A 9837-nucleotide genomic window follows, 5' to 3' on the forward strand; every position below is an offset into this window, starting at 1 on the left:
TTTGTTTACTGCAGACTGACAATTCCAGAGACCAATAGAAAAAGAAAGTAGTGTATTAGCAGGCATAGGCAAAGTGCACAGGTTGTTAGGATTGCGCTGCCTACAGTGTGTGATGCGTGGTTTGCAAGTGGTAGTAATAGTAGGGATATGGAAACACATAGTAAGAGTTGGTCATTAAAATTGAAACAGAAGTGAAGCAAGGTGTAGAAAAGAGGACGAATCAAAAGAGATACTTGTGTCCCTTGCCGGTGTCCCTGCACGGTAGAATCAATGGTCTTTACACTTTTCGGTCTTCACACGACGGCTGCCGCGGTATACTAACCTTTTTTATACCCATTTGACAAAACGGAAATTGAATTCAGCTGAACACACTTTACTGTTTATCACAACAAAGGGCTAAGCAAGCGCACGACACTGACAAGGTATGCAATACAGTCCGAGACCAAACACAACTTAAGCACGTCTCAACACAGTAAACAAAACAAGCGTTTCCTAGCAACGACAACTGCGCTAAACACTGAGACAAGAAATAAATACACTTATTGAATAGGTCTATATACATTCAATATATATTTTCAAAATATATACTGTATGTGTGTGCATTTATATATACATAATAAATATACACAGTACACACACACACATATATTCTGTAAACAAAAACTTTTATTTTGGATGCGATTAATTATTTGACAGCACTAGCCACAATAACAAAAAACCAAGACAAAAATAATATTTTTATTGCTTCAAACCATAAAGTGCCAAAAATATAATTATCTCATCAAAACCTAACGGTGCTCACCACAAACACAACCTACACCATGTCTGCTAACTAACAACAGCCCTTTATCAACCAGAGTAACACTCACGCTTTGTGCATATGATGCATTTTACATAAAAAAATGTATCATGCTTAGTGTCACTGTTAGACAAGAGGGAGGCGTATTTTATCAGCTCTGACCAATCTTTTTTTTTTTTTTTTCAGGGTGAACTGAGACCAAACGTCGACCTAGCACGTATCATCAGCGATCATGATGGCCGTCGTCTGGTCACCGGGGGTCAATGAGAACTTTCCCCATGATGAGACCCTGCAGTACCTGCTCATTCTGTGCTCCAAAGTAGCTCTGAACACGTTAGTCCTGTCTTTCTGGAGGCACAGCATTCTCAAGTCCCTGCTGGGGCTCTGCAGCGTCTCTATGTACGTGGCAGACGTGCTGCTGGTCAGTGCGGTCACCGGCGCGTGGCTCTTCAAAGAACACCTACCCACCTCCACCTCCATGTGCTTCATCCTGGCGCATGGATCGGCTGTCTACGCCCTGCTTCCTCTGCCCATACTCATCGCTGGGGCGCTTGACTACGCCAGCTACCCACACCTAGACGTTAGCTCAAGCTCTCGGCACAGGGCTGTATGTTACTGCACTGTGGTTGTGCTTCTGTGGGCATTCGCGTGCTGTTACACCTACAACTACACAGACACGCAACCTATGGAGATTTACAAAGACAACGCGAGAGTCCTGGTGTGCCGTGTTCACGGATCTACTGTAGCGTTTCAATTTAGTATGCAGATATCTATTGCAGTGGGTCTCATACTTCTGTTTTATTTTAAGACGACGATTGGTTGGATCCGAAGAGCCAATAAACTGGCAGAGCTGAGAAACACAGCATTTGCTCCAGAGAAAGATCAACACTTCCCTTACAATCAGGAGGGGGAAGGTGGAAATTCTGAAATTCAAGAAAGTTCCCCTCCTCTCTTTGTCAGTCTGACTCTAGGTTTCGCTTTGAACTGGATACCCTACCTGCTAATGTGTTTGGTGTGTGCCTTTCTGGGCTTTGTGGTGCCAGCTTATGCCAGTGTCAATCTTCTGTGGATGGCCTGTGCCAACAGTGTGCTGGTTGGCATTGCTTTTTGGTTTAGGAGTGCTGGGACTGGACCTTTAAGAAAATTACCAGATGACACTTGTTTGTGGAACATCTACTGGCACTTGAGCAAAGGAACTACACCAACTGTGCATGCAAAGCTTACTATGAGATCATACAAAATGGTTCACAAGCCTGCTGTGCCTTTTCAAGAGATCTAGCCTAAATGATATCTTGCACATCTTAATATCATTTGAGTATCTTGCAATCATACATGTTATGAGTTCAAATCTATAGCTGTTACAAACATTGTGAGCTGCTTAGTTAGAAGTTGCAATGAAACATATGTATGTATTTTGTGTGACACACTTGCCATTCAAAAGTTACGATTTTTAATATATATATTTTTTAATGGGGTCTCTTATGCTCATCAAGGCATGTTTATTTGATCAAAAATACAGAGAAAAACTGTAATATTGTGAAATATTATTGCAATTTCTTATATTGGTTTCCTATTTTAATATACTTTAAAACGTAATTTATTTCTGTGATGCAGTGTTGAATTTTCAGCATCATTACTCCAGTCTTCAGTGTCACGTGATCCTTCAGAAATCATTCTGATTTATTATCAGTGTTGAAACTCTTGTGCTGCTTGATAATTCTTTTTTTGGAACCTGTGATACTTTTTTCTTAGATTCTTTTATGAATAAAAAGAACTGCATTTATTCAAAATAGAAATCTTTTCTAACAATATAAGTCACTTGTTATCCATTTAACACATCCTTGCTGAATAAAAGTATTAATTTCTTAAAAATAAAAAATAAAAATTTACTGACCCCAAACTCTTGAATAGTTGTAACACTAAATTTCTATTTTGAATAAAAACACTGTTCTTTTTAACTTTTTATTTATCAAAGAATCCTGATAAAAGTATCACAGGTCCCAAAAAAATATTAAGCAGCACAACTGTTTCCAACACTGATAATAAATCAGCATATTATAATGATTTCTGAAGATCATTTGACACTGAAGACTGAAGCAAAGCTGAATTTTCAGCATCATTACTTCAAAGGAATAAATTACATTTTAAATTAAATTGCAATAATATTTCACACAATTACATTTTTTTCTGTATTTTTGATCAAATAGATACAGCCTTGGTGAGCATAAGAAACTTCTTTATTAAAAATCTTACTGATCCCAAACTTTTGAACAGCAGTGTACCTCTGAGTGTAACAATTATTGGGGAAAAAATGTAGGATGAAGACTTGCTTCTATCGAGTGATTGGATTTTGTTGTGGGTTTTCTCTCAAAAATGAGGGAAGGGTTGATTTAAGCAGACTAAATGATTGGATTGTCCAGCATACATCACCAAAGAAAAGTCATTTTGATTAAACATTACGATTAGGTCAAAAAATGTTTACAAAACAAAATGCACACATGGATCATTTATAGTGAGATCTATGCAACATACATACAGAATTTAGGCAGAAAAATGGTGCTACTTTCTAAGACACCTCATTTAAAATTCAAATTCTAAGCCACTATCACAAGCATAATTCACAAAGGATGCAATCCCAGAATGAAGTGCCACAAGCTAAATGAAAATAAAATTCATCCAACATACCAGATAAGTCAAGAGAAATGTTTAACATACTTAAAAAAAGCATCAATAAACATTTGACTATTTTTTGTCTCTCTGTTTTTATATATATATATATATATATATATATATCTGTGTGTTGTTTATGTTTGTAACCATTACAACTGTGTCTACTACACAAATTATTATTATTATTATTATTAATTATTTTTGGTTAAAAGTTTGAAAATTATTAATAAATTATTTGAACTGTAAAGATGCTCTTGTCAATTTTACAGTTATTTTAGGATTTTTGGTGTTATGACCACCATAGGGTCGTAACAGGTATAGTGTATAATGTTACAAAAGCTTTTTATTTCAGATAAATGCTTATCTTTGGATCTTTCTATTCATCAAAGAATTGTGTAAAAAATGTACTTAACTGTTTTAAATATTGATAATAATAATAATGATGATGATGAAATGTTTCTTGAGCAGCAAATCAGCATATTAGAATGATTTCTGAAGATCATGTGACACCGAAGAGAAAATTCAGCTTTGATCACAAAAATAAATTACATTTTAACAAACATAAATAGTAAAAATATTTCACAATATTACTGCGTTTGCTGTATTTTGGATCAAATAAATGCAGGCTTGGTGAGCAGAAGAGAATTCTTTAAAAACATTAAAAATATTACTGTTCAAAAACTTTTGACTGGTAGTGTATATCAATCATAATAAACATAATAATTGTACAATACTGTTCTATTTTAATATCTGTTATGCTCATATTACATCTATTCATTTCTCAAAACACACAAAGTATGCTTTTCCCCATAAAGTACCAATATTCCAGGCTACTGTGGTCCCGTACCAGAGATAATCAACTTGAAAGTGAGGGATAGTTATATTTTAAAAAATGCTTTTCAATTGTACTTGGATAGAAGTCTCAACCATTACCTAGTACCACCTAAAAAGCATTACGGCTGAGACTTTAATGATTCCCCCATTATAAACTGAACCTGAATATGGAACCCCGAGTAATCCTGATCATTCCATTTGGGCGTTACATTCTAAGAAACAAGAATGTGCTAAATTATGATACATTTACATGTACACTGTAAAGTGCTCTAAAGATCAGCCTTTGTGACAAGCAGCTCGGAGATACTGAGGTTTCCATTAACATAACCCAAATGACACAATAACAAGCAAAGGTTTAATCAAGTAAAATACTACTTGTACTACTACTACTACTACTAAAACAAATAAATAAAATGGTGGTTTTGCCATATCAATACATTGAGGCAATCACTAAATTAATAAATAAATACTTTCAAGCAACCAGCTTCATTTCTGGACCACTTGAGATGGAATGACACTCGAAAATCAAACAATAAAATTGGGATTAAAGGGGTCATATGATGCGATTTCAAGTTTTGCTTTCTCTTTGGAGTGTTACAAGCTGATTGTGCATAGATAAGATCCCTGAAGGTCTCTTTAGATATTTTTGGGAATCAAGCAGAGCCATCTCGACAGATGACATGCCATTACATGAATTACACGGCGAAGGCGGCACAGAAGCGCTTCTGAAGAGGCATTCCGGTGTCTTTACAGCTTGTTTAATGTTGTTCAGGTTGCATAATTGTGTAAAGACACCTTATGTGCACTCTGATTCACTTAGATGCTATTTAAGCAACCAGCAAGTCTGTGGGGCGGAATAAAAACAGGCTGTGCGTGATTTAGCGTCAGCTAGCTGATCTGCTAATGAAAACAGCAGAGTGGGATTTAAACTCACTTGTCCTCCAACGGTGACGTCGAAAAACACTATCGGGTTGTTAGGGTTTGAAGGCTGAACGTTCATGGCTGCTTTCGGGCTTTTATCACTCCAGACGGCAGAAATATGCGCTATGAATGTTTCTCAGTTCTCACACCACGAGCTTCACAGGACGATTCAAAAATGTGCACCCGTGACGTCACTACGGACGCCAGAAGGACTCTGTACGGATGCCACCGAGGGACAAGCGCGCCTCTGGGGCCGGTTGTTCAACAAGTTGAATCTGAATCAGAACGATCTGAATTTGGAAATCCAATGTTTTGCTGTGCAGGATCAGGTAACCCATCTTACTTTTGTGCCGGTTTTTCAAAGCAAAATTAGATTGGATCACCCTGATCCAGATACACACTTTTTCAGATTTCCAAATGGACATGGTGATGGCAAAAAATAAAATAAAAAATGAGATGGGAAAAAATGGCAATGTTTTGCATTCTAGTTTTGCATTGCATTTACACAAATAACTACTTCTGACTGGTCCACCGCCGATGATTGTGTCAATGTAGTTTACAATCAGTGATAAAAAAAACACTTTAAATTAAATATAATATTTGTGTTTGATATTGACAGCTGTTTGGGGATTTTGAGATATATTATGTTACAAATGTTGTATTTATTGGACCAGTTTTAAAGTTTTATTACATTTTTCCCCTTGAAATCCACCCTTCTGCTGGGATCAGATTCAGAATAATCCCGTTTTGTTTTTTTTTTATCAAAAGTATCCCAATCTTACTAAAAAGTTTTGAACAACACAAATTGAGGATTTAATCCAGATCAAAACCAAGATTGAATTTGGTGATCTAATCCGAATTCAGAATCCTTTTCTTCTTCTTCTTTTTTTGAAAACACATGTTCCAGATTTGATCCAATCCGATGTCCAAAATCCGATCCGATTACTTTTGAACAACTGACCTCTGGATTTATTCTCACGAAGAGACGTTTGTACGCAGAACGTAAACTCGTCTAAATCTGTTACTTCCAAAAATAGCATTCTGAAGTGTAATAATTCCAGCGTTTGGCAACGATTCCATGATGTGCCCTAGACTCATCGCAAACCAGTGTGACTGACTTAATACTGATAACAGTAACAGATGTCACTTAACAGCTTATTTATTTGCTGCCTCAGTAGTGCTCATCCATTATCCGACCCGCTTGTCCTATGCAGAGTCACATTATTTTACTGAATAAATAATGTTAATGTTTATATTATCTCTTCATGTCTTATAGTCGCATTTAACATATTGAGCTGAGCGAGACATCGTAACAAATCAGACAGAAAGGGCCTGTGCATTAATTTTAATAAAGGGCCAAATACCAGGAATTAGTAGCCTATAGCGTAACCCTAATGTATAAACGTGTGATAAAAGCTGTACTAGACGGTGCACTGTTACTGCCATCTCGTGCTCAAAAGGATGGAGCGCACATGTTTATTTGGGCCTTTATTAAAATTAATGCACATGCAGGCCCTTTCTGTTTAATTTGTTACTTGATGCCTCGTCTGAGTCCAAAGCAGCTGGATTTACAAGTTTTAGAACCATTAAGTCGTTGCCAGATTTAGGCTTTCAGAAACGTAACTGGGTTCATGGTTTACTTTTTCAGTCAATGATGAATTCCTCAATGTCTCAAAAAATTGGAAAGGTACAACCGTTTGTGTTATTCAGTCAGATCGTGTTAGTAAATAATTATGCAATTATACATTTAAGTTGTCTTTGATTACACATGCTTGTTTTCTCTTTATATTAGTTTTAAACATCTAGATCAAACTGGAAACTGAAATTCCAATCTCATTATATTTTTGCTAGAGCTGTGGCTTTATGATCACAGAAAATCCACAATGAAATACAGTAAGGCATTTGGTTGAGGCAAGTCACATTTATATCTGGGGCAGTTTGTATGCGTTTTATATAATGTTTTTATTTAATGTATACAATTTAATGTCAGCTGGCCAAATCAGTGTTTTGAAAGTTTATTATTCAAAATGCTTATCATAATTACTGTTTGTGTATTGCTGAAGAGACAGTAGTTAGATCATATTTTAAATATAGATGTGCTTTGGAAGAATGATCATTGTTAATGGGTTGTCTTACTCAAACAAGAAAACAAATAAATAAAACGTTCTTGTTATGATCATACATTTCTCATAAAATAAACAGAAAAAGTGCACTGAATGCGTGTCTTGTATATACACATCCTTTATTGAGAAGAACACATTTGAAAAGGTAAATCTAGTCCACGCTCAGTGGAAGCTCCTTCAGTGGCGACCCTGGAGTAACAGGGCTTTTGGGTTTTCCAGAAGCCTCACTGTGAACAGAAGAGAAACATGCAGAGATTTATGAGCTGGTTATCATGAAACACGAACAATTAGGCAGCATTCAAACCCCATTCATCAACAAATTACCACCGACATGTAGAAATAATACGTAGAATTAAATTATTCAAACATTAATAGAATATTTTTATAGAGTGTTATTTAATATTAGATCATGTTAAAACCCAAGCTTATATGTGCACACTTTATTAATTCAATAGTGTTAAAACTCAGATTTACATATGCGTGCATATGTATATGCATTATTTTGCCAACTGAGCAATAATATAGCATTATCATGAATATATCAAGAAATTCTGTTCCAGAACGTTCAGTTCAGCTTTCATGTTTTATGCGTACAGAAAAAGAACAAAACGCATGCTTGGAAAAACACAAACTTACTGGAATTATTACATGTATTGGGGCTATATTAACAGCAAGTAAGCAAGACCTTCATAAAACAAACCAAGTAATACAACCCACTGTCAAGAGACATAGCAACTAAAGTAATATAAAAATGTGTATTATTTTAATAGCAGATGCTATTTTACCAAAGATAAATACACAAAGGGCAAATAACACTGTTTTTACATAAGCTAGCAATTGTGTCTTAGCTGCCTATCATGGTACTTTCTATTGAAGTGGCTTGTGTAAAGAAGTGTGAAAACAAATGCACAATACACAACATTTGAAACGAATCTGTATGAAGCAAAGCCAGTCCACCTTCCAGCTGTCAGGGCCTTCTGTGAAGACATGAGCACAGTCGGTGGAACAGACTCTCTGCGTCCATCTCTCTGACAGTAGTAGTTATTCGCATATTTATGGCTCGGTCCAACGGGAAGTTTAGGTGGAGGCTGAGTCCTACCATCAATGGCATTAACAAAACAAATATGAAGCATGGATTAATGATTGCATTCAATGTCACCATAACAGTGCTTTGAAAATAAGCTCACTGCATTAAAGGGTTAGTTCACCCAAAAATAAAAATTAGTCTGTTTTACTCACCCCCGATGCATCCTAGGTGTACAGGTGCATCTCAATAAATTAGAATGTCGTGGAAAAGTTCATTTATTTCAGTAATTCAACTCAAATTGTGAAATATTGAAGTATGCTGCTGGGCAATACAACTGAACTGTCCTCAAAGAAAAAGGTCAGCCTTTATTTTGCTAGACACACAGCAAAGACAACGAAATTAATTTGTGTTACTGTAGGAGCATTACAATTGTCATTAAGACAATAAATGAATAAACTAATAACATTTTCCCTTGTACAAATGTTCAAATTACTAAACCTGTGTCAACTACCCAATATGAATAAATATAAGAAAATATGTAAGTATAACGTTGGTTCCAGTTAGTTAAGCACATTTCAATTATTTATGAGAAATATACACTTCTAGGCAAGTAGGTTATATCTAAGTTACCTCTTTGAAATTTCAGTGTACCGAAGTTGTAGTTTGGACTGGAGATCTTGCTGTTAACGAAAGAGAAAAATGAATGTAGTTATAGTAAATAAAATATTATCTAGACATGAAAACAACTGCTGATTACTAACGCAAAGACATGCACATACATGGAGATTTAAACGTTTTTCTAACCGTTGTCATATAACATGGATACGCTCGTGTCTGTGCGTCTACGACTGATAAACGATTAAAATCATTAAAACCATCATCCTCTCACCCCTGACAGCACATTCCTCAGCCTCTGGATCATTTTCGTAGCCGACGCCATACTTGTGTCAAGGTGAAATCGCAGTTTGCTGTGAATCTGTCGCGGAATCAGTTTTGACGGAACGGTCCCTCACTGTGATGAAGCTAGTGTAGATGAGTGAAGCTGATCCTGAGTCAGTTACAGCAGCAACCAAAGGACCAACGGACCGGAAGTCATTTTCTTATTCTCTGGTTCACTGACTGCTCCCATCCGCAAGAGCGACAGACGCTCGCGCCACCTTGTCGCATCAAACGCAAACGAAACAAATTTAGCTTTTTTTTTTTTTTTTTAATTGCAATTTTTAGAACAAAACATATAAGGGCAATAACATTTAAACTGAATGAAAACAAATACTTAAAATAAATAAATAAAAACTAAATAAGAAAAGCAATAAAAAAAAAAAACACGTCTGTAAACAAGTACAAATAATTACAAATTATTCAAAGAATAGATTTAAGGCTTTAAAGTAATTTACAGTTTTTTTTTGCTTTGTTATTTCTTGTTTCTTTTAACGTATACAAGTAGTGACCTATTACTATTCTGA

The 9837-nt window shown here is 35.8% G+C and overlaps 2 protein-coding genes across 3 annotated transcripts in view; both read right to left on the minus strand.

The window, feature by feature from the left end:
* LOC107748959 (peptidylprolyl isomerase H (cyclophilin H)) overlaps positions 1-5534 on the minus strand; it is a 23663-nt gene extending 18129 nt beyond the window's left edge. Inside the window, exon 1 of one of the 2 annotated variants that reach the window (XM_016563986.1) lies at positions 5238-5534. In XM_016563986.1, the coding sequence (XP_016419472.1) occupies positions 5238-5303 (66 nt within the window). In that variant the 5' untranslated portion in view covers positions 5304-5534. The remainder of the gene's footprint in view (positions 1-5237) is intronic. The other variant, XM_016563987.1, reaches the window with a different exon arrangement.
* A 1913-nt stretch (positions 5535-7447) lies between these two features.
* On the minus strand, positions 7448-9489 carry ndufa7 (NADH:ubiquinone oxidoreductase subunit A7). Its single transcript, XM_016564029.1, has 4 exons — positions 9264-9489; positions 9005-9054; positions 8305-8442; positions 7448-7574 (listed from the first exon to the last, which is right to left on the minus strand). Exons 1-4 carry the CDS (start codon positions 9312-9314, stop codon positions 7499-7501), a joined length of 315 nt encoding a protein of 104 aa, XP_016419515.1. The 5' UTR covers positions 9315-9489; the 3' UTR covers positions 7448-7498.
* Positions 9490-9837: the final 348 nt, after the last annotated feature.

This window comes from Sinocyclocheilus rhinocerous, unplaced genomic scaffold, assembly GCF_001515625.1.
Source record: "Sinocyclocheilus rhinocerous isolate Xijiao unplaced genomic scaffold, SAMN03320098_v1.1 scaffold470, whole genome shotgun sequence".
In the NCBI taxonomy this organism is placed as follows: Eukaryota; Metazoa; Chordata; class Actinopteri; order Cypriniformes; family Cyprinidae; genus Sinocyclocheilus; species Sinocyclocheilus rhinocerous.

Excerpts from the sequence above, each read along its gene's own strand:
- ndufa7 (XM_016564029.1), bottom strand. The coding sequence starts at position 9,314 with ATGGCGTCGGCTACGAAAATGATCCAGAGGCTGAGGAATGTGCTGTCA. Across the intron at positions 8,443-9,004 it reads TACACTGAAATTTCAAAGAG|GACTCAGCCTCCACCTAAAC; the intron begins GTAACTTAGATA and ends CATTGATGGTAG. Across the intron at positions 7,575-8,304 it reads AAGGCCCTGACAGCTGGAAG|TGAGGCTTCTGGAAAACCCA; the intron begins GTGGACTGGCTT and ends TTCTGTTCACAG.